The sequence below is a fragment of the Tachysurus fulvidraco genome, chromosome 22 (assembly GCF_022655615.1).
Source record: "Tachysurus fulvidraco isolate hzauxx_2018 chromosome 22, HZAU_PFXX_2.0, whole genome shotgun sequence".
Lineage (NCBI taxonomy): Eukaryota > Metazoa > Chordata > Actinopteri > Siluriformes > Bagridae > Tachysurus > Tachysurus fulvidraco.
In genome coordinates, this window is record NC_062539.1 from 1,831,655 (window position 1) to 1,854,608 (window position 22,954).

General features: G+C 40.0%; 2 protein-coding genes across 4 annotated transcripts; one reads left to right on the plus strand and one right to left on the minus strand.

The window, feature by feature from the left end:
* Nucleotides 1-1,009: 1,009 nt before the first annotated feature.
* On the plus strand, nucleotides 1,010-5,050 carry LOC113650130 (the record flags this gene model as incomplete). The annotated part of the gene is made up of 10 exons (XM_027158245.2): nucleotides 1,010-1,020; nucleotides 1,195-1,217; nucleotides 1,646-1,757; nucleotides 1,854-2,008; nucleotides 2,736-2,887; nucleotides 2,980-3,133; nucleotides 3,213-3,306; nucleotides 3,723-3,786; nucleotides 4,106-4,188; nucleotides 4,286-5,050. Coding segments are annotated over 10 exons (1,437 nt in total), but the record flags the coding sequence as incomplete, so codon positions are not given.
* Nucleotides 5,051-6,532: 1,482 nt separating this feature from the next.
* On the minus strand, nucleotides 6,533-21,971 carry wls (Wnt ligand secretion mediator). 3 transcript variants are annotated; one of them, XM_047806366.1, is made up of 13 exons: nucleotides 21,652-21,970; nucleotides 19,201-19,470; nucleotides 14,022-14,146; nucleotides 13,622-13,783; nucleotides 13,322-13,458; nucleotides 11,782-11,950; nucleotides 11,553-11,650; nucleotides 10,542-10,605; nucleotides 10,253-10,396; nucleotides 9,777-9,860; nucleotides 9,458-9,611; nucleotides 7,731-7,840; nucleotides 6,533-6,944 (listed from the first exon to the last, which is right to left on the minus strand). In XM_047806366.1, the coding sequence occupies exons 1-12, from the start codon at nucleotides 21,755-21,757 to the stop codon at nucleotides 7,731-7,733; spliced, it is 1,623 nt and encodes a 540-aa protein (XP_047662322.1). In that variant the 5' UTR covers nucleotides 21,758-21,970; the 3' UTR covers nucleotides 6,533-6,944. The 3 variants fall into 3 exon arrangements, with proteins under 3 accessions (XP_047662322.1, XP_047662321.1, XP_047662323.1); XM_047806365.1 differs by having other exon boundaries at nucleotides 6,533-7,639; XM_047806367.1 differs by having other exon boundaries at nucleotides 6,533-7,840; nucleotides 9,777-9,839; nucleotides 21,652-21,971.
* Between the last annotated feature and the right edge of the window lie 983 nt (nucleotides 21,972-22,954).

The following is a 22,954-nucleotide window of genomic DNA, read 5'->3' on the forward strand; positions in this document are numbered from 1 at the left end:
CATGTACGTGACCATGAATGAAGCATAGTGACATTAAGGACTAAATAAATCATGTTTTTCTAGCTACTTTTCCTAACCTTAATGTAACCGAAACCCATATTTTCCCTCAATGTTCAGTTTATCAATTAATATCATATCCTCAATTAATATCAAATCCTGACTTTTGTTTGAAATATGAATTCTTACAGCCAGAGTAATTTTGATGTTAAACAGTACTTGGAAAAACACTTAATTCCTGAAACAAATACATGTGGTTTGGAGAAAATCCATTGTGGATTTCTTTGGAACGGATGTGGCTAATTTTATTGACTTTGCAGTACAGACTTTATGTCTGGTTTGTCTTTCAACAATTAAAATAGCTTGCGAAATTATTCACCTCCATTGAACTATGGAAGAGCATGAAAAATGTGAAAAAACATGTTTTAGTTTCAGTATCTTCCTCAGTTCCTCTAGGCTTCTTGGTTGCTTCTCTGACTAATTTAGTAGAATGCCTAGTCCAAGTTTCACAGTTGTCATGTTTAAAATATTTTGTCCTGGACTTCCTTGATTTTTTTTTTTTTTTCATGGTGCTCTTTTATAAGTCTATTCCAGGAACCAAATTATTTAATTATATAACCATCACATTGCACATTTAATTTTACACTCGTAACTCTATTAGGATTTTTATGTACAATTCTTATTTGTAAACAAACATATTGCCATATCAACTATAGCTGATGATAATATGGACTAACATAGAGATCTACAGAGAATGTACTTTTCATTCTATTCAATATCTTCAAATCTAGTCGATATGAAGTGCAAGGCGGAAACTGCACCACTACGCACATTTCCACAGAACCGCCTCATCCAGTTTCAAGAATAGCTTAATGCAATCCTCAACAGCACAGCTCTCATGACAGGGGAGGCTGATGGACAGTCTCTGCACTTCGAGGATATAACTGGTATTTTGTTGTGATTCATACCACCAGTGGATTTTAGAATGACTATGAAACCAGATTTTATGTAAAAACTGCAAGGGTGAGTTTCATCCAAGTTTGTGGAGATGCTATTGACTCTATGATCGTGCTGTGTTATGAAATGTACAAAATTATTATTTCCTTTATTATTTTAATTTGTTTGTGCTTCATTTATGTCGGATTAGATAATGGGTGCCTTAAATATAATCCTGCATGTAACCCTACTTCTCTCCAGCTTCAGCTTCACAGAATCTTCTGGTAAGTTCGATAATGTGTTCATTTAACAATTTATTACAGATCAGCAAACAAACAAGCATCATGTAATCTTTTAGAAATCATCTTCATAACAAAATTTCACCTAACCAAAATACTTGACTGAACACTTGGTTAAAACTATGCTTTTGAACTTTCTCTGCTTTAAGCAGAACAATTAAGAGTGAAATTCAATCTGCAGAGAAGCCATTTCAGTAAAAGGGAAAGGAAAAGACTCGTACTTGCTTTTAGTTAAGAATATTTTTGCTTCTGTAAAATGAAAAAGAAGTAACTTAGGACATTTTCTACACTGTCTTCTTGGCACACGTAGAATAAAACTGAGACATACCTCACATTCTTTGGCATGTTTTTATTGTTTTATAATTATTGTTCATGTCAATGATATGTTTCTGATCACTGAAAATCCTTTTCAGAGTTTCTGCAATGCTTTAATGATTATGACATCGAACTCAAGTGCAGTTTTTTGGCTGAACCCAGCAGTTGTTCCCAATACAAACTCAGTGCCACAAGATTAAACACAGAAAGGTTTGATCAGACCATGCGTGAAAATGATCGTATTTTTTTCATAAAGTATTTTAAAAATGGAATTTTTACTTTATGTTGTCTTTTCTTATATCGCAGGTTGTATACATGCCATTTTATCGAAATCCATCGCGGTGAATGTGAATGCAGCCTCCAAGTGAAGGACGGGTTTGTCATGTACGAGATATTAGTAATAAACCTGTTGAAAGGAGACGAGATTTACTACACGACAAACATGAAGACTGAAGAAAGCAGTAAGTGATACAACACTTCAACTGACAGAGATATGCAGGCTACAAAAAACTAGAAAAACATTTGTTTTCCTCCCATCGTACTCGGCTCTGGCTTCAGCATTATTGAAATATGAGTGCGTGTCTATGTGCGAGTCTGACCAGATCCTAAAAACTAGCTAAACAGGTTTAGATGATGGCATGCAAACTGTAGATGTGTAAAAAATCCCCCGTCACTCAGCACTTGAAAGAATGTTGTGATAGAATTAATTAATTTACCTTCAAATACAACAAAAATATTGGAAGAGGAAGTTACTCAGGAGAAGGTGGGCTTTGGGTTTAGTAGTCGTCAATCATCTTCAGACTAACAAACTTACTGTATATACACTTATAATATATGTTGATCGACTAATCTATACAGTCGTGGCCTAATGGTTAGAGAGTCTGACTCGTAACCCGAAGGTTGTGGGTTGGAGTCTTGGGCCGGCCACGACTGAGGTGCCCTTGAGCAAGGCACCGAATCCCCCAGCTGCTACCCGGGCGCCGCAGCATAAATGGCTGCCCACTGCTCCGGGTGTGTGTTCATGGTGTGTGTGTGTACACTTTGGATGGGTTAAATGCAGAGAACAAATTCTGAGTATGGGTCACTATACTTAGCCGTATGTCACTTCACTTCACTTCACACAACCCAATGACATCTAATCTACACACAATGAGATCTAAATAAGTTACTCTTATTTCTTCCATGCAGTTAAACCTAGAAGACCGATCATCACGTCAGTCATTCAGAAGAAGAACGGAGACTTTTCTGTTAACTTGAACACCACCTACCCAGACAGGAAAACCTTTTTGGACTACATGGATGTGGAGCTGCAATACGGTATTGTTGGAAGCAATGTTTACGTGAGTCTCTCGATACTGATTATGAAAAACATCCAACATTGCATAACACGTTCTGCGAGTAACAATGGAGATCGCTTTCACTTTTCATACAGGTGACAGAGCATGTTGTAAATGTTCGCAATCCGCTGGAGATTGTGGGCAGAAAACTTCAATCTAATTCCAAGTATATCATAAAAGCGAGAGTGAAGTCAAACTACCCCTCTAAGATGTTCAGTGACTACAGCGAACCGTTTGTGTTTTCTACACGTGAGTTTTATGAAGCATGTTTGAAAGCCAGCATGTTTAGCAACATGATTAACTGGTGTTCATGTCTTTGTGTTTTCAGCACAATCATTACAAAATATTCTCAGGATAATTATACCAACATTATGTATCCTCCTGATCATTTGTATATCTTCAGTCTACTTCTGGTTCAACAGGTAAGACTACTTTCATCCTGTGTTGTGTGTTTTTTTATTTAGATTTTGCTTTTGTTTTTTTAAAAAGAATTTGGTTATCTCATATCTCTTCATGTCAGGTTTCACAAACCTATTTCGTGACTGAGTTACTGTAGATTTATCATTACAATCTTGCACTACTTGAATTCGTATTCACATGGCATTGGTGAACTCAAACAAGAAAAGAAAGACAGATGTATGGTCATGTTATCAAACGTTTGAAAATGGCAGATGTAATGGCTGTTGGTCAGATGATTAGTATGCAGTTTCTTCTGTTCTCCCATGAGCCGGTTGCAATACCAGATTTCCACCAGAGAGGTCCCCAAATCCTCCTTCTGTCGCCTTCTCCAATGATTGACTGTTTTTTTGTTTTTGTTTTTTTGTTGTTTTTTTTACAGAATCATAAAACCCTGGTGGGACAAGGTTCCTATGCCAAAATTTTCTACAAATTTTGTAAAACAGGTAGACGATGCTGTATCAATCAATACTTTTTACATTTTCACAAATTTATTTCTCATTTTTCCAAAAAAGATACATGAAAATATTTATAACTTTTTTAATAAATCGAAGATTTTTCTACATTTGCTTTTGATTCATAAACTAAGCTGCTTATAGCTTAATAGGAACTGTAACAATATTTTTCATATAGAACACTGAACATATATTCAATATTCAACACCTTATTTATTGGTATTTATACTTTTCTATTGCATCTGAATAAAAACTGTCATTAGATTGTGTTTGAATTTGTTCCTTAATGCTTTATACTTTTCTCTTTCAGGTCCCACAACTGCTGTCATTTCAAACCGAGTTCTCGTCTCTCAGTCTTGATTCATTAGCAAACCACATCAGCAAGAACACATGGTAAGGTTTAAAATGTTTAAAGATCATGAAACCGTGTATGCTTGTTACTTTTCTAAAAAAAAAAAAAACAACAACAACTTTTTTTTCCCATTTACAGTGTGGAGATCCAGAGTGAAGATCCTTATAAATTCTATAATCCCAGTACGGGGAAAGGCATCGAAACGGCATCACTGACGTACTTATTGGCAAGCCATCAGAGTGTGAACACAAACGGCTCTGAACATACTGGGTTTAAACACCAATCTACAAACACCAACCAATCGTGTAGAAATCAGCAATCTGATGAGTTAAGCTCAGGAGTCTGGAAGCAGGAATCAGGAATCAGCAACAAGACCTATCTGCAATTGGGAAAGTCCAGCATCTCATCCATTTATAAACAGCCAGCAAACCAGGATTCGAGCGAGAACTCCGAGGTTTCCTCTGAGAATCTGCAGATGGATTTTGAGTACTACAAGTGTGGTGGTTCTACAACCGCTGGAAACTACAAACTGATTTCCGTCACACCACCCAACACTGAGAGGTCTGTGGATCTTCTAGATCACGGCATAGGAGATGTAGTTGACCACAAGGCTCTTAGCTATTGGAATGATTGGAAGTCATTTAACGGCAAGAAACCACAGGATGTTCTGTTTTCTGCCAACGATGACATCGTTATTCCAATGGAAGATGGATATCAAGCGATTTGAAATTCAATCCATGAAACACTGGAGAATAAAAACACTACAACGTTATAATTTAATTTATTGCTCCAGAGCAATATTATATCAGAGCGATCGTCTTATTTTGCATATCTTTTCAGGCATTCAAATGGACTCAGGTTTTCATGTGACGGTGCAAGCTAGAACTTCCTTGGGTATATTTATAGTACCGTCACGTGGTAATCAAAATACATTTTTATTGTATTGTATTTGAATGCTATTTGAATGAAGATCTGCGACAGTGCTACACTGTGTTTGTGTTGCATATACCTACTGTAGATACTTAACATTAAAGCGATCATTTTGTCGTTTTGTTAATTCTACCATTCACTAAATCATCACTTCAACTTGATGTTTATTTTAAACTTATCTTTCTTATGCGGTTTAAACACCAGAATCTGCTTTCTTTAATCTGGTCATTTAATTAAAATGTTTTGTTGTTTTTTTTACCCAACTTAACCCTTTAACACACCAAAACACATGTTGGAACTTAAATGTGAAATATCAGTGTCATGAAACAGAATAGAAAACAGACTTGCACTGACGCTTTTAAAACGTTCAAATACTCATTAATATGTAAAATACTTATTTTGAACTGTGAATTTCATCATCTTCATTATCTACAGTTTATCACTGAGCACAGGTAAGCGTCTAACCAGACGATGTTGTACACCTCTATACACGTTTACATTATTATATAAAGTCTTGTGGGTTTGAATACTTTTGATGTAATATTTTCTGTCTTTTCTCTGACATCACTAATCAACCTGTTGAACCTGATGAGTGTTTCAAGACATGAGCTAATCTCGTCCAAGTCTGAACAATTCATTTCGTACAGACTTAAGACTTAAAAGGCCAAAACGGCTTATTTTAACTTTTTGGAAATATAAATTGCCTCCCATTTTCCAGATTTGGCTCAACGACCTCACCTAGGTCATTTAACTTCACCTAGAACGTACAGTATATGGTTCCATTTACAGAATAAGAGACATCAGTTTCCCAAAACATTGGAACCATTTATATAAAGTATTTAAAAGGGGGAAGTGGGAGAGATCTGTAGGAAAGGGATGTTGACTTAATTTTAGTGACATCTGACTATCATATCATCATTTACTGTTCTTAGCAGTTTGCTCCTTACGGTGTGTATCGAGCAGACAGAAGTGGTGCGTGGTAGTTTTTATGTATCAGGGATATTCTGTAGGTCAGAATATAGGCACAGCACATGTATACATAGTACTGTATGTTCTTGAATGGGTAGTGTAAGAACATTGTTCGTATGGTTTCCCATAATTATATAGACAAATAACTATTTTGTTGATTTTTGTAAGCATAAGAAAAACAGATAATCATTTGTTCTTCGCAAAGAAAGTTTTATATACAATTCTCCAATAAAAAAAGAAAAGTTTCCATTTGACAGGGGAAAAAAAAAAAAAAGAGGTTGTTGAGGGGTCAACTCTTTAGATAGTTGCTGTAACACAAGTGAGACCACTAACATGCTGCAAATAAGAGCAATAACCAGTCCAGGACATGCTGTTATAGGAAAACAAATCACTAAACAGCTTCATCACAGCACCCTGTAGCTGATTGGTTTCCTATACTGTAGCAGCATTTATTCCTTTTTAAAGAACGTCACCGCAGTACAATCGTTGTGAAAAAAAAAAAGTCCTTTTATTATACAACAGACAGTGATACAGCTAACAGTTGAAAATAAGTACTTTTTAAAAAATAGATCTACATCGTAACATACTAGATATGAACTTAATGTGTTGTAAAACATGATGGAGGGAAAATGCTGAACGCTGCAGTGTTATAAACGTGTGTGTGTGTGTGTGTGTGTGGGGAGGAGAGGAAGGGCGTATACTAGGTCACAAGTTTAAAAACAGGCCGACGTATAGTTTTAAACTTTAACATTAAATGAGGGGGGAAAAAAAAAACATACATTAGGTAATATCCTGTGACCAATTCAGTGATACACTGTCGGATGCATTTATGAAGAATAGTTCCTTATTTTTCAGAAGTTTCAAGATGACTCCTCTGTCTTTCTCAAAGGAGGCAATCCTGTAATCATCATCATACAAAGGAAATAAAAAGCAGTCGAGGAAAAGTTTTGTAATGCAGGATTTTGACACTGTATGCCATGATCATCATCCACACATTGCTAGCTGAAAGAATCTGAACTGCAGATAAAATAAATAACCTGCTTGGTAATGCCCAAAAATTTTCTTCCTAACGATTTGGTCAATGAGATGACAGTAATACACTTTGGAACTTCCGCTTCTGTCCACAAGATGGCACAAAAATCCACCTCACTAATGCCTCCACTGAAGGAGCAGTTCCTCTATGAGGTTACAATCCAAAACTTTTGTTTTTTTTTTACTCCTGCTCATCTTCCTGACTTCCTCGTGGACATTTTACCCTTCCGACCAGTTAAAAAGATGTTTTGTACATACAATAGTCATAGGTTATGAAATTTCTAATTAGAAAGATTCTACTAATTTCCAATAATTGTTATTTATAACACATTAAGGAACTATGCAGGAAAAATGTCCCAATTTGGAGGAAGGTGGCCTAAAGAGGCAGCATCGCAAAGAGCTTTTTTTTTTTTTAACTTGTTATACAAGTGGCTTAGTTATGATGATCGGAGCTGAAAGAGAAAATCTATACAGGAGAAGATTAAAAAAAAAAAAAAACACAAAATGAACCTCAGCATTGGATCAAGGGCACTTGGATAAGGAGAAGGTTGGATCAGGTGCCTGAAAAGCGCACATCAGGAGCAGTGTATAAAAGAATGGTAGCTATAAAAATGTCAGAAGATGGAGGAAGTAGGAAGTGAGATATAAGCACCTATTCCTGCGACTCCTTTCCCGTCATTCTGTACACCTCGGTGGGTCCGTCGGCATGGGTGATGGTGGTGGTGAGCTGGATGTCCTCTCCACTGTTCCCTCCCTGATCTCCTGCATCAACGTAAAAACAAAACATTATAACACACAGCATGAACTTAGTATTATTAGAAATTTGTTGGACCTCTTGGGGGCAACAGAGAGAAAAAGAACAAATGTCTGTCTTCTCCTGGTTTGTGCCTGGTTTCATCTTTGAGAAAAACAAAGGAACACCACACTTTCCCAAAGGTCATCACACACACACACACACACGAGCAGGTTTACACAATGACTCAGAGGTCCTTCAGTCACCAAGGCTTTGATTCTCATGGTAAAGAAGACTTCCAGAGAGGGAAGAAGAGACAGAAGTGTAAATATCAGAAGAGTTTGTCAGCTGCAGTAAAGTGTGTGGAATAAAACCTCAGACTGAGAAAAAGTTAGTCTGACGTCAGGAGATGGATTAGTCTCATTACACCACAGCTGGAAGGAAGCCTGCTCTCCATTACAACCACTGCAGCCTGGGAGGCCCTGTTTGCCCTGACCTTCACTCACACACTCACTCACACTCTCACTCACACTCTCACACTCACACTCTCACACTCACACTCACACTCACACTCACACTCACACTCACACTCACACTCACACTCACACTCACACTCACACTCACACTCTCACTCTCACTCACACTCTCACTCACACACTCACACTCACACTCACACTCACACTCACACTCACACTCACACTCACACTCACACTCACACTCACACTCACACTCTCACACTCACACTCTCACACTCTCACTCTCACACTCTCACACTCTCACACTCTCACACTCTCACACTCTCACACTCTCACACTCTCACACTCTCACACTCTCACACTCTCACACTCACACTCTCACACTCACACTCTCACACTCACTCACACTCTCACACTCACACTCTCACACTCACACTCTCACACTCTCACACTCTCACACTCACACTCTCACACTCACACTCTCACACTCTCACACTCACACTCACACTCTCACACTCACACTCTCACACTCACACTCTCACACTCACACTCTCACACTCACACTCTCGCTCTCACACTCTCGCTCTCACACTCTCACTCTCACACTCTCACTCTCACACTCTCACTCACACTCTCACTCACACTCTCACTCACACTCTCACTCACACTCTCACTCACACTCTCACTCACACTCTCACTCACACTCTCACTCACACTCACACTCTCACTCACACTCTCACACTCACACTCTCACACTCACACTCACACTCTCACACTCACACTCTCACACTCACACTCTCACACTCTCACACTCTCACTCTCACACTCTCACTCTCTCACTCTCACACTCTCACTCACACACTCACTCACACACTCTCACTCACACTCTCACTCACACTCTCACTCACACTCTCACTCACACTCTCACTCTCACTCACACTCTCACTCACACTCACACTCTCACTCACACTCTCACTCACACTCTCACTCACACTCTCACTCACACTCACACTCACACTCACACTCACACTCACACTCACACTCACACTCACAAGTTAGGCTAATCTTAAATAGCTAAATTAAAAATCATTTGATAAAAGTAAGAAGATATTAGTGTGTGTGTGTGTGTGTGTGTGTGTGTGTGTGTGTGTGTGTGTGTGATATTCACACCGCTGGACCGTTCTTCTCCGTAGCGTTTGTGAGACGGCGCATACAGGAACATGAGGGCGAACACGTACAGGTTCCACATGCCGTAAATCCCGGTGAAGAACGCGCTGTTTATCTGAACCGTGTAATCTCCCCAGTGCCAGTGTCCCTCATTCACCTGCGTGCGTACACACACACACACACACACACACACACACACACACACACACACACACACACACACACACACACACACACGTTTATATCTGCTTATAGAAGCTGCATCTGTGTAAAAGGAGGAACTCTGATTGTATCATTAAATCTCCTTTCTCTGTCCACACACCTGACTGATGATGAAGAAGATGACGGTCATGGCCGCACACGCCAGAGTGACCAACATCAGGAACTTAAAGCGGAAGATAAGACCCTGGGTTTCACAGAACACAATCAGATGAGCAGAACATTTAAAAACAACAATTAATATTTATGTTGCGCTGAAAGCAATATCCAACATTCATATATCATATAATTCTTTTTCCATATTTTCTTTTTTAATTGACATTTATTAATAATTTCTTAGTAAATCTCAGTTTTAAAAAAAATTCCAAATATATTTTTTATATTTTAAAGTTGTTGTTTTATTTTGTATATATATATATATATATATATATAATTTCTGCACGTTTCCATGGTAACGGGGCTTTCGAGAATAAAAGTTATCCGTGACGTAGAAAACGTGTATAATTATCTATCGGGTTTTTAATACAATGTTCACAAACCAAAATTATTCAAATCTAGAAAACGAGTGAACAAACGCACCTCGTAATGCAGACGGCGAGCTTTGGTCATCGCCGGCAGAGACGATCTTTTCCCGCTGATGTTTCTGAACACCTGGAACACCATGAAGCACAGGAAGAGGAAGTAGAGGCAGGCGCATATTCCAGCCACGATGATGAATGCCATCTGGAAGGAACTCGGTCAAGGAACATTCTTCCAGTGAGCCAACACATCAGGAGCTAGCTGTATCATACAAGATGACAAATTCTTCATGTGATGGAGAACATGACAGTGGTCCATGTGTATGGAGATGTCTAAAAAGGAAGGATACGGCCAGTTCGGTGCCAACATCTGAAGCCCAGATGCTGTAGAATGGGTTGGTCAGTTGCACTCCTCTGGGAAAAAAAACAAAAACATCCATAAATATCATCATCATCATCATCATCATCATCAGCTTACATGCTAAGTAACGTTCACACTGTGTGGTGCTGCTACAGGAAAATAATCACCGATAGGATGGAGTGATAAAGATCACAGTGTTCTAGTCATTTTATACAAGAGCTCATTTCTTACAGAAACATTTTATCTGTCCGTTCTATCCATCCATCCCTCTCACATTCTCTCTACGGAGTCGCTTTCACTATATATTTTATCCACCCATCTGGCCCTCCATTCATCCATCCAGCTATCCATCTATCCCTTTTTCTCTGTCAGTCAGTCGGAGTCTCTCTCTATCCATCCATCCATCCCTCTCTCCATTCACCCCCTCTTTTTCTCCACCCTCTCTCCATCCACCCCTCTCTCTCCATCCCCCTTCTCCACCCCCCTCTCCATCCCTCTCTCTTCTCTATCCATCCCCCTCTCCATCCCTCTCTCTCCATCCATCCCCCTCTCCATCCCTCTCTCTCCATCCACCTCCCTCTCCATCCCTCTCTCTCCATCCCCCCACCCCCTCTCCATCCCTCTCTCTCCATCCCCCCACCCCCCTCTCCATCCCCCCACCCCCTCTCCATCCCTCTCTCTCCATCCCCCCACCCCCCTCTCCATCCCTCTCTCTCCATCCACCTCCGTCTCCATCCCTCTCTCTCCCCATCCACCTCCATCTCCATCCCTCTCTCCCCATCCACCTCCATCTCCATCCCTCTCTCTCTCCATCCACCCTCTCTCCATCCCTCTCTCTCTCCATCCACCCTCTCTCCATCCCTCTCTCTCTCCATCCACCCTCTCTCCATCCCTCTCTCTCTCCATCCACCCCCCTCTCTGATCAGATGAACTGTTTTTAGACTTTCTCAGATTGTCCAGGTTAATAAGAGAGAGCTGGATTTTCTGCAGCATGTCTCACCTCTCACACATATCGAAGATGAAGAGGCAGAAGGAGCCAAAGACGATGGGTCCCACCTGCTTCCAGTACATGGAGAAGCGATTCCTCTCCGTTTGGTCCTGCAGCACAAATCACACCACGCAGCAGGTGGAAATTTGACACGATTACTATACACTATAAAATATCAGGAACAGTCCACCAGAGCTGGCTGTCAAATATGTACACAAAAACATGTCCAGTTTTCCATCACCATGAGATGTTCTCCACAGAAGATAATCCAGAAGGAGAGCAGCATGGCGTAGAAGATCCCTTGACGAATGTCTCCGAACAGCAGCATCCATGTCCAGTCGAATCCGATGGAGAACCACTCCACTGGTATGTTGATGAAGGTCATAGAGATCCCCAGTGCAAAGATCAACCTGAATACAGGCAAACATCACCTCAGGTTTCTGATACCTCATCAATCATCAGCAGTAGCAAATCTATTAATATTATGCTACCACGAGTGCTATTTATTTTAATTATTGTTATAAACAAAAGGAAAGAAATAAAAAATGTAAATGAAATTTTTTTTAAAAAACAATATAAAATATTTAAATTCTTTCATGACATTTTTATTTTTCTGTTCATTTCCTCACATCTATTATTTATTATTTCTACAAAAGCAAAAACAATAATATAATAACATTAGTGAAATTAAATATATTATATTATGTAATTAATTAATCATTTAAAATAATATTTTACATGTTTATTAAAAATTCAATAAAATTATAATCTTAAATCACGTCTTTTGCAACAGACAGAAGGGTTAATAGCATGGAAATGTAGTCACACACACACACACACACACACACACACACACACACACACACACACACACACACACACACACACACACACACACACACACACACACACACACACACACACACACACACACACACACACACACACACACAGTGAAGGACAGAGGGAGGGGGAACGACATTGACTCTAAAAACATTCCAGCAGCTTTGCGGCCTGAACAATCCCAGCATGCTCTGCTACGTCAACCCAGAGACACCACACCACACTGGTATGTTCAGAATGTTCTTGTCTTGTAAACACTGGTGCCTATCAAAGTGTGTGTGAGTGAGTGTGAGAGTGTGTGTGTGTGTGTGTGTGTGTGTGTGTGTGTGTGTGTGTGTGTGTGTGTGTGTGTGTGTGTGTGTAAAAAGATCCTCGGACACACAACACTTTTCATAGTCCTGCGGGTGAAAAAATAAATAAGTTTTTCTATTCTCAAAAAAAAACAAAAACCTATACATTGTCAGAAAAAAAGAAAAAGTTAATCACACACACACACACACACACACACACACACACACACCCCTATAGTACATGTCTGCGTGACCTATATTACAATCAAAGACAAGATAAAACCGCTGGTCAAAGTTTCTCCTCACTTTCCATATCGACACCCTGAGGAACAGCACCCACACTCACTCGCTCCAGCTTTTACAACATGAAAAAATCATCTTCCTGTGACTTCCTGAAAGCTTTCTGCCTCCCGGGACTACCGAGGGCAAGTCAGAACAGTGGATAGACGGAGTGGATATGAAGGTGTTGGAGCGTAAAATGGAGGAGGAGTATAGAGAGAGTGAGAGAGCAAGAATAACAATTCAAGTATATGATCTGAGACATCAGGGCAGGATGTGTTAAAGGGATTCAGATACGGAGAGGTAGAGGAACTGAGGATGGGATTTATGTCAAGATACTGAGGTAGAGGTATGTAGCAGGAATCCTACTTCTCCAGCAGGACGGGCGGTCTGGTCATCAAGGTGATCCTCCGCCAGTACCAGATCATGATGATGAGGATGCTGGGAGTGAGGAAGGTCTTCATGGCAAACCAGACCTTAGTGAAACCACCATTTTGATGGATTCCCTAAAAGGAAAAAAAGAAAAAAAAAAAATCATACTGATCAATATTCAATCTCAAACGCTCAGAGAAGTAAATTAGATGGAATTGTGAAAATAATGTAGGAGGAAAAAAATAAATAAATCAGGACACGGAGATGTAGCACAAACACAACGCATCATATCCTCACCACCAGGCGGATGTCTTTAATCTCGCCTATTCCCACGTTCACCTTCTTACGTTCGTTCACCGGTAACCTGATGTTCACCAGGTAGTATTTATGGGACACAGTGCCGACCTCCATGAAAGGCAAGAGGTCACATTCGTAGTAGCGACCCTCGTTCTCTATGATCTGGAAAAGAAATTTCAAAAATGAATCATTTAAATGGCTCAGAATCACGAGTCAACAAGGTAAATGTAATTAAATAACCTTAAAAAACACACAAGGCCAAGTGTGAAGCTCCTTTACAGCTTCACCCAAAGGTCGTGCCTCTACTACAGACCATAAGCAGTAGTATAAAAAGTTTGTTGCACTGCTAAGTGTGTGTGTGTGCGTATGTGTGTCTGTGTGTGTGTGTGTGGGGTTTTACCTTAGCTGTAGTGAAGTTACAGCTTAGTTTGCGTTCCTCCAGAGATTGGGCCATCTCTGTCCACTCGCTCACCATGTCGTCTCTGTAGGCCAGGCTGACATCTATAGTGGCCAAGGCTCCGTCCTCTACACACACACACACACACACACACGTAAGAAATAAATAAGAATCAGAAATCAATCTGTGTAGACAGTGGAAGCTAATGCTAGCATGCTAGTCACTTACTTTGCTAGCTAGGAACATACATGACAGAATACAAACAGTTTAGCTTTATTACAACTTCATGCTTTAGATTAGAAAATAATGTTATGTACCAATGTCAAGAGGAATATTAGCTAAATAAAGATTAGTGCCAAACATTAGCTCCAACTACACACATGTAACGAGTGTAGGTACTGTGGATTCTTAAGATCAAAGCTAACACTGGCTAATGTTTGGGTATTAAAATGAAACTCTGATGAACGACATGCAGCCGAGATGTTTGTAGAAGACGCTGAAGAGCGAGGAGTGAAAGAAGGCATTCATTACGAATGCTGTCAGTCGTCTCACGCTCACACACACACGCTCACGCACACACAGGAACACGAACACGTCCCAGCTTTCTAGTTTCACACTCGCACTTAAATATTTAAAAGGAAAATTTACCACCACAGACTTTTGTTCTGTGGTTAAAAAAAGAGGAAAAACCTCTAATTAGCCTACAATTGTCTAATTAACTACAATTTTAATATTTTAAAAAAATAAATAATTTGCATTCATGCCATTTGTCAGACGACCTTATCAAGAGCGACATATAAAAGTGCCCCATCAGTATAACTAATGTGTAACTACCAAGACTCGTCAATATCTCTAGCTAGCTATCTACATTACAGCATTTAGCAGACGCCTTTATCCAGAGCGACTTACATTTTTATACAACTGAGCAATTGAGGGTTAAGGGCCTTGCTCAGGGGCCCAGCAGTGGGAACCTGGTGGACGTAGGAATCGAACTCACAACCTTCCGATTAGTAGCCCAACACCTTAACCACTAGGCTACCATGTTCCTACCATGTAATCTACCTACAACAGTAAACCTTATTTAATAATGAATACTGCACTTAAAAAGTTAACATCTACGTTACCGAACAACCGCAAAAACCAAAACCAGGCTGCAGTGAAGACTTTCGCCCTCTCTGAAAACTTCAAGCTTTTTATTTCTGATCGATACAAAACGCCGACACCGGAGACTCCTTTCATTAAACACAAAATAAAAGTTTCCTTACAGAAAACGTCACCATGGCAACCACTTCATGCGCGTACACATCACCGACACCACTTACTGTTTAGAACCTCTGGTGCAAATAATATGGCGACTGCAAACTTAAATGAAATCAAAAATAAAATAAGATCAAATAAAACTGAGTAGCTTACAGAGAGATTAGAAAGCTGGACTGCAGGGTGAAAGCATTATAAGCAACGTCATCTCTCACAAACACTTGTGGCAGTACATCAGCCACACACACACACACACACACACACACACACACACACACACACACACACACACACACACACACACACACATACACACACACAAAATGTCAGCTTAACACACAAACATTCTTCACCATCGTAGCAGCCATCACCCCGGCTACTAATCTCCTTCAACAGCTGTGTTATTGCTGGAGTCGTGCCAGGCAGGGGGGCATTCGGGGCAAAGCCGCGATGCTTTATTACCTCACAGAGGAGGGTCAGTCAGCTTCAAAAAAACTTTTTTTTTTTAAACCACAACACAATTTCTATTAAATGGAAGGTTTTAGACAGGAGCGAAATGACAATGTGGTCAAAAAAGCAGACGACACAAACACACACACACACCCACACACACTTTTTGTCCTCCTATTCTGCTACACGTCATACACAAACGGGTCATTCGTTCAGGGAAAATGAGCCCGACGAGCAGCATGACGAGCAACGAGGTCTTTTCCTGATCCAGAGACGCAGAACCGCAGAGGAACCCGAGCTGGCAGATGATCAAACATCTTGACACAAACACCAAAGTAAACAAACATCTGGAAAGGAGGAGCTTTCAGGAAGACGACGATACGGTGTCCCAGAGCGAGGACCAAACCCGCATACAAACAAGACTACGAGGATCTAAAAACTATTAAAATCATAAAAGTCACACCTCAAAATATCTGATCTCTCGATAGTACACGGCTCATACAGAGAGTTAAAAAATAATGAAATGGTGAGGTACGGCTTATGGAAAAAAATGTGTAGAAATATACAGCACAAACAAAAAACCTGTTTATTTGAAAATATGTAAATTTTTTTCGAATCATGTAATAAAAAATAAACATATTTCGGAGATATTTGTTTTCTTCATTGATGCCCCCGTTTTTTTTTCTTTTTTTTAAAAAATCTCATTAATTTTAGTTGTCCATCAACACAACTTTTTATATTTATATAATTCTGAGATCAGACGTTTGCAGATTGAATAAATTACCGCCGAAAACAACTACAGGGGGAGAAAAAAAATCCGGCTTAAACTGGCTTCATGTGGGTTTGTTATCCGGTAGAAATTGCTAATGCTGTATGCTAATTATTTTTTAGCAGGGTTAGCAAACTGCAAATTTAGCTCACCAAAATGAGCAATTTAATAAATTAAATAAATAAAAAATTGTATTCAGGCTGTTCAGCCTCCATTATAATCTATTTATTATTTATATTCCTTCTTTAGTTAAGAGGCTAGTGTGAATAATACCAGGAAAAGATCTTAGACTTTTGGTTTAGCATCATGCTAACCACACTTCAAAAATCATTTTCAGTGCCTCAGATAGATGGGGGGGGGGGTGTTTAGTTATAAAAATGGGCAAAAGAAGGTCACAGAGCTTAAACAGCTACATCTCCAACGGTGTGAAATAAAAGTAGCATGTCAATCCATACCAAGCTAATCAGGCACGTTCCCTTTCTCGCGGACTTTAATCGTTAGCCTGAGTTTACTGATGTTAGGCTAATAAATAAAACAAAGCTCCAGCAAGTTATCTAACATTTGGACACAAAGTAAAATACACAATAATGACATTTCTAACACAACTCTGTTTCACCCCAGAGACTGCTAAAGTTATAAAGGAGGGAGAAATGAGCTCCTCCTTTTCCCAGAGTGCTTCAGCCTAACAAAAACTCTTGATTAATCTGCCGTATTATCCTGTTAATCCCTCCTTTCACCCTCACAGCCCGGCGCGCTCACACGGCTCACACCGATACAGTATCACGATCGGCCAAACGGAACACAGACAGATCGTGGGGATTTTCCATAACATTGAATTCCTGAAACTCAGTGAGATGGAACACAATTTCACCAAAGAGGAAGAAAAAAAAACATCTGATCCTTTTATCATTTAATATATGATGAAAATAAAGTAAGGAATGAACAGTAATTTAACCAGATGGAGGAACCACAGTAATTGGCATTGTGGTTGTTTGTGTGTGTGTGTGTGTGTGTGTGTGTGTGTGTACACGCATAAAGTCCTAGCAGGGAGCCCTAAGCCACCAGCCCATCCCAGTCACAGAGGTTCATCCATCATTGTTCAAGTCTCTTACATCTCAGTGTGAGAAACTCAATCTGCTACAAGGAAATGGAAACGGAGAAACAATATTTTAGCGATTTAGCATTAAATGAATCTCCCTGAACACAGAGTCGTATACAATGTGATTCAAGTTCACGACAAGTCAACAAAGCTTAGCATCAAGTACCAGTGTGTTGGAGTTTTAAGGATGGGGAAGGTGTGTACGTTTGTTTTTCCCCCCCAAATCACTTCCTTTTTTTTTTTTTTTAATTACATAAGTAAAAAAATCTATAAATAAAACTTAGCTAAAGGAAATCTAAGAAGTTTTTGTAAACTCTTCCACATACAGTTTCACTTTCTTAAGTGCTGTCTAAGTTAATAAAGATTACAGAGCTAACTGGAATGTACATTTCCTGAAGAAAATGTGAATGGTGCTTGCACGTGGCAAGTTCCCCTCATCTTGCTGAGTGTTTTGATATATGACGTGTCCGTGTTGTGCTAACTTTTTGATTTCGCCTATTTTGGGGGCGGGCTACACGTGACATCACGTGAATACCCAGTGAGGTGCCAATACTTTTGGACAAAAGTTGCTATTTGAACTTTGTCCGGAGTAAGGTCCTAAAGGAACTGGTCGAGTTTGGTGTAAATCGCTATAAACCTCCAAAATGTATAATGGAAGTCTATGGGAAAATAAGCCATTTTGAGCTTCCGTACCGAGAATTTCGGAATTTCCGATCGCTTATAAAAGTCATAGCACACCTCTCCTCGATGAGCCGGTCAATTTGACACCTCACTCATAAGTTTTGTCCAGCACAATAACAAGAATGTTGCTTTGCAAGCACCATTAATTAATTATAGACTGCACTTTGACCGTCCATGACATCAGATACTGATAAGCACCAGATCAGATCTCAGCTTGAACTAATCTGAATGGTCAAGAAAATTTAACTTTTAATTTAAAAAAATAATAATAATGGCAAGAGCAACACTTTTTAAAATCCATCCTGCAGGATTTCACATAACCTGACTAGCCTTATTAGCCGTAGAATTACCCCAAAAATAAATAAATAAATAAATAAATAAATCGAGGACGCTGGACACTGGAGCATTAAAAAGGCAGCCATCTTGAAACCAGACATATTTTTAAGCACAATTCCGACTTCACCCCCATAGGCCCGAGGTCCTGACTTTCAACAAGATATAACTGCAGCAGTGACGCAGATTATAATTACACATAAAATGTGGAAACATTTTAAAATTCACCACATCATGGATTACAAATGAATGTCTTCAAGCTGTTACCATGGAGACGATAGCGTGTTAGAAACATGGAGCTTTGCTGCTGTTATCTTAAAAATAAATTCTGGCGCTTGAAATGATTTTAAATGAGGTCACAGATGCCTGAAGTGTATAATATCTTCCTGCAAACCTGAAAACGACAGAACTGTTCCTGAGAAAACCAAATAAAATAAATAAATGTACACTTTCACAACCTGCCGTCCGAAAGATCATCGTGGATAAACAGCGATTGTTGTAAAAATGTGCATTTTTTATTATCGATATTCCCACTAATCCGTTTCCTTCTTTTAGACCTCTCTGTTTATTGGGGTTAAACTCTGCTGACCCACCGATCTGGTTGTACATTTTGAAAGCGATGTCGAACTGCAGGATGACGAGCATGAACTGGAACCAGGGACTCATCTCTTTATCGGGCAGAGGGATGTGGACGGAGAAGACGATGTTGTTGGCCTTGATCCTCTTGGCCATGGCTTCGTCAAAGTCTCGAATCTTGTCGCACTGGTTCAGGCCCCAGGGCATGAACCACTTCCGGCCTTGATCGTGACCCTTGTCCACGCACTTAGTGGCCAGGTAGTGGACGGCGGTGGTGGGACTAGGGGCTGAAAAGAGATGAAAACGGATAGATGTTAGATTAGAGAAAAGCTGCTTACTAAAGCAGAAAATGTATAAATACAGACAGACGGGTAGAAAATTCCAGACATAACTGACCATCATTTGGAAAGTCAGAGAAAAGTGCAACTGCCCTCTTCCACATACACAAGGTCACAGATGCCTATAATAGTCTAGTCTAGTGTTGCCGTGATTGACTTGATTGAAACGAGATCAAGACCTTAAAAGACCTCATTACCTAATATTTCAAAAGTTTGGCTTGAATGTTTAGGTCTAGTTTAAAATGACAAATCAGATCCATGACGTTGTTGTTAGAGATGTTCAAGTTTCACTAACTCTCATTTCAAACCGAATCCAAGTTCTTGCTTTTGTTTGTGCAGCGTGAAAAGACCGATATAAATGAGCCCCGCTGATCCCAAGCATTTATGCGGTGACTAGCATGCTACCTCAGGCTGTCCTTTCCTCAGGCATTTCATAAGAGTGCGAAAAAGCAGCTGGACCGCTTCCTGGATCACAGACGACACCCGAGGGCTATAAAACAGCAGGAAATCGTTTACCTGACTGGGACCTAAGAAGCACAATAGCCAAAGTGACCCAGAGGAAACTTTCCAGAATATTCAACAGCTCCCAGAGCGGGACACAAACGCTTCCTTTAAAGTGTAAATGGAGTTAAATCCCAAGACTGCAGACCACTTCTCACTATGAGACTAGACTTTAAAATATCAGCGCTAGTTTACAAAGCATGCTTTGGGCAGCGTTTGTTTCTGGCCAAGTTTAAACAAATAACTCAGTTTCAGAAAAGAAAATCAAAATATCTGTATCATGTTCTAGCGACATGAATGACAGCAAGCCAAAGCAAAAAAAAACTGACACCGGAGACTCCTTCCGTTATAGTTCAATAAAATTTCTCCTTACGAAAAAAATTCACCACATCATGGATTACAAATGAATGTCTTCAAGCTGTTACCATGGAGACGATAGCGTGTTAGAACGTGTTCCTTGATATAAACCTGAGATTTGTAGATACGCAATGAACGATCTGCTGACTCTGTGGGATCAAATATAATTATTGTCAAGCACTATACAATTACGTTTTGGTCTTATTGCTTACAAACTGGTGTGTTTATTAAAATTTTTTATTTTTTTTTTTAAAGTGTGTCATGATGTTTCCCGTCTGTCCGTTTGCAAAGACAAACAAAACCATCTCTGTGAAGTCTGTGGAGCAAACACTCTCCAAATCTCCACCCTGAAGGATCTGAGATAATGGAAGGTTCCGGACTGAGTGACCTCACGCCGTGTAGAAGTTGCCCAATAACAAGGAGAGCGATGAGCCTTTCTACACAATTACCCCTGCTGCCGCTGGCCACCGAGCAAACACAAAGGAATCTGGGCTTCATTAAATCAATCGCAGGCAAAGAAGCTAATTTCTCAGCACTGTCTGTCTGGTGCACACTCAGGCCTACTTCCTCCTTATACTCCAACTACAAAGACTGCAAACTTAAAAAGAAGGCAAGCTCAGACACTAATGCATTCCAGAAATACTTCTATCCAGGTTCTTATATCCGAGAACCAGCCTGGGGGTAAAGGAGGGGGGTATCGGAATCAGTGGGAAAACAGACGAAGACAGAAGATCCAGAAGATCTGAGAGAAGGTAGGAACATGAAGACGCCTGGAGGGCAACACGAGAGAGGAGGAGGAGGAGGAGGAGGAGGAGGGGGGAGAAGTAGAAGCTTTTGTCCTGCTAAAATCACACACTTTGAAGTTTAGGAGCTGAAATCATCACGTAAAGACATGGAAAAATCTTCCACATATGATTAAAGTTCACACCCTGGAGTCGGCTCATGTGCATGCTGTGATTTCATTTGATTACTGCATTGATTACGCACTGGAACTGTGTTTCGTGCACGTTTGGTCTTAATGTAGACAGAATAGGACAAAAAAACAAAAACCGCAGGATGGAAACCAGCAGGCCAGTTTTCAACACTACTTTTTTTTTTTTTCTTGCTCCATTTCCAAAACTAGTTTGTATTTTCGGATCCACTTCCTCGAATCTGAGATGGATCAAAGGGATCATGTGCACGCGCATGGAACAAAAAACTAAATCACAATCAAAGGCTTTTTAGGAAATCTTCAAAAGCACCGACAATCTGCGGAGTTTCCTGAATACTCACCGATCAGCCCTCCGACCATGAAGGCAAAAGCCTGGAAGAGAAGCAGAACAACTCCAACAATCACCAACTTTTTGGTGCTCATGTTCTCGATGATCGCTCCGGCCATTTTTTGCGCCTTGTTTTCGAAGCGATGAGAAGAAAAGGAAAAAAAAAAGTGAAGTTAAAGCAGAGGACAGAGAAGTCACCGCATCCAGGTGGAGTGAGATCCGGACTGGGGCTGAGCGCAGCCAGCTGAACCGGCCTGGGTTGCCAGATCCAACTGCGACCCCTGATTCCAAGTCTGCTTTCTTTCTTTCTTTCTTTCTTTCGTTCTTTACTTTTTTCATTCCAAAAAAAAGAGAGTATCCCGCGCATGCGCAGAGTACTGGCTCGAATTATCCCTATGACGCCGTGCACGTCTCATGTCTTTACACTTACGTGGGAAACTAAACGCGTACGTTATATGCATCTTTAAAACATTAGGCAACCGATAATGTGTAAAATCAGATGGAAAAGTAAAGAAATCATCTGGGGGAAAAAACATAAATAGCTTTCAACTCATGTGAAAGTAAAGCACTTAAATTTATATGGGAATAATAATAATAATAATAAATAACAACACCTAAATGTAAAACATATTGTAGTGCAAATATAAACACTTGGTTTCTGGACACAAGCCCAGGGGGAGGAGGGGTGACTACATATGAAATCAATCAATTAATGGAGCAATTAATTACATTTACAGCATTTAGCAGACACCCTTATCCAGAGTGACTTACAACTGAGCATTAAGGGTCTTGCTCAGGGGCCCAGCAGTGGCAGCTTGATGGACCTGGGGTTCAAACCTATGACCTTCCGATCAGTAGCCCAACACCTTAACCACTGAGCTACCACATCCCCAATTACTTAATTAATTGATTAAAATGTGTGAGAGAATTTAAAAAATATATACCATTTTTTCACTTTCAAATGTCATGTTTTACGCTACAGAGTTTGAGAGTGTAAATACTTTTGAGTTGGTAATAAGAGAGAAAAGCACTGTATGTGTGTGTGTGTGTTTATGCCTGAACACAGTTTCTAATTGCTCAAAGCTATAACAGTAGATGTAATAGATATGGGGGTGCCTATACTTTTGTTTGCCCTGAATAAGAAGCATCACTGCAAAATTTAGCTAAAACTAGGCTGTCTGTCAGTCAGAGGCTCTTGGGTTCGTGGAGCTAAATTTATGCTGCACTATGAATTTTTCACACAGAGCTTTAAGCTGGCAGGAGAACAGAGGGGAGAGAGAGAGAGAGAGAGAGAGAGAGAGAGAGAGAGAGAGAGA

Bases quoted from the DNA above. Each gene is read 5' to 3' on its own strand.
- wls (XM_047806366.1), bottom strand. From the start codon at position 21,757: ATGGCCGGAGCGATCATCGAGAACATGAGCACCAAAAAGTTGGTGATT. The intron at 9,861-10,252 runs GTGCGTTTGTTC...TGTGAAACCCAG, and splicing joins CTCGCCGTCTGCATTACGAG to GGTCTTATCTTCCGCTTTAA. The intron at 9,612-9,776 runs GTGTGTGGACAG...GTACGCACGCAG, and splicing joins TCTTCTTCATCATCAGTCAG to GTGAATGAGGGACACTGGCA.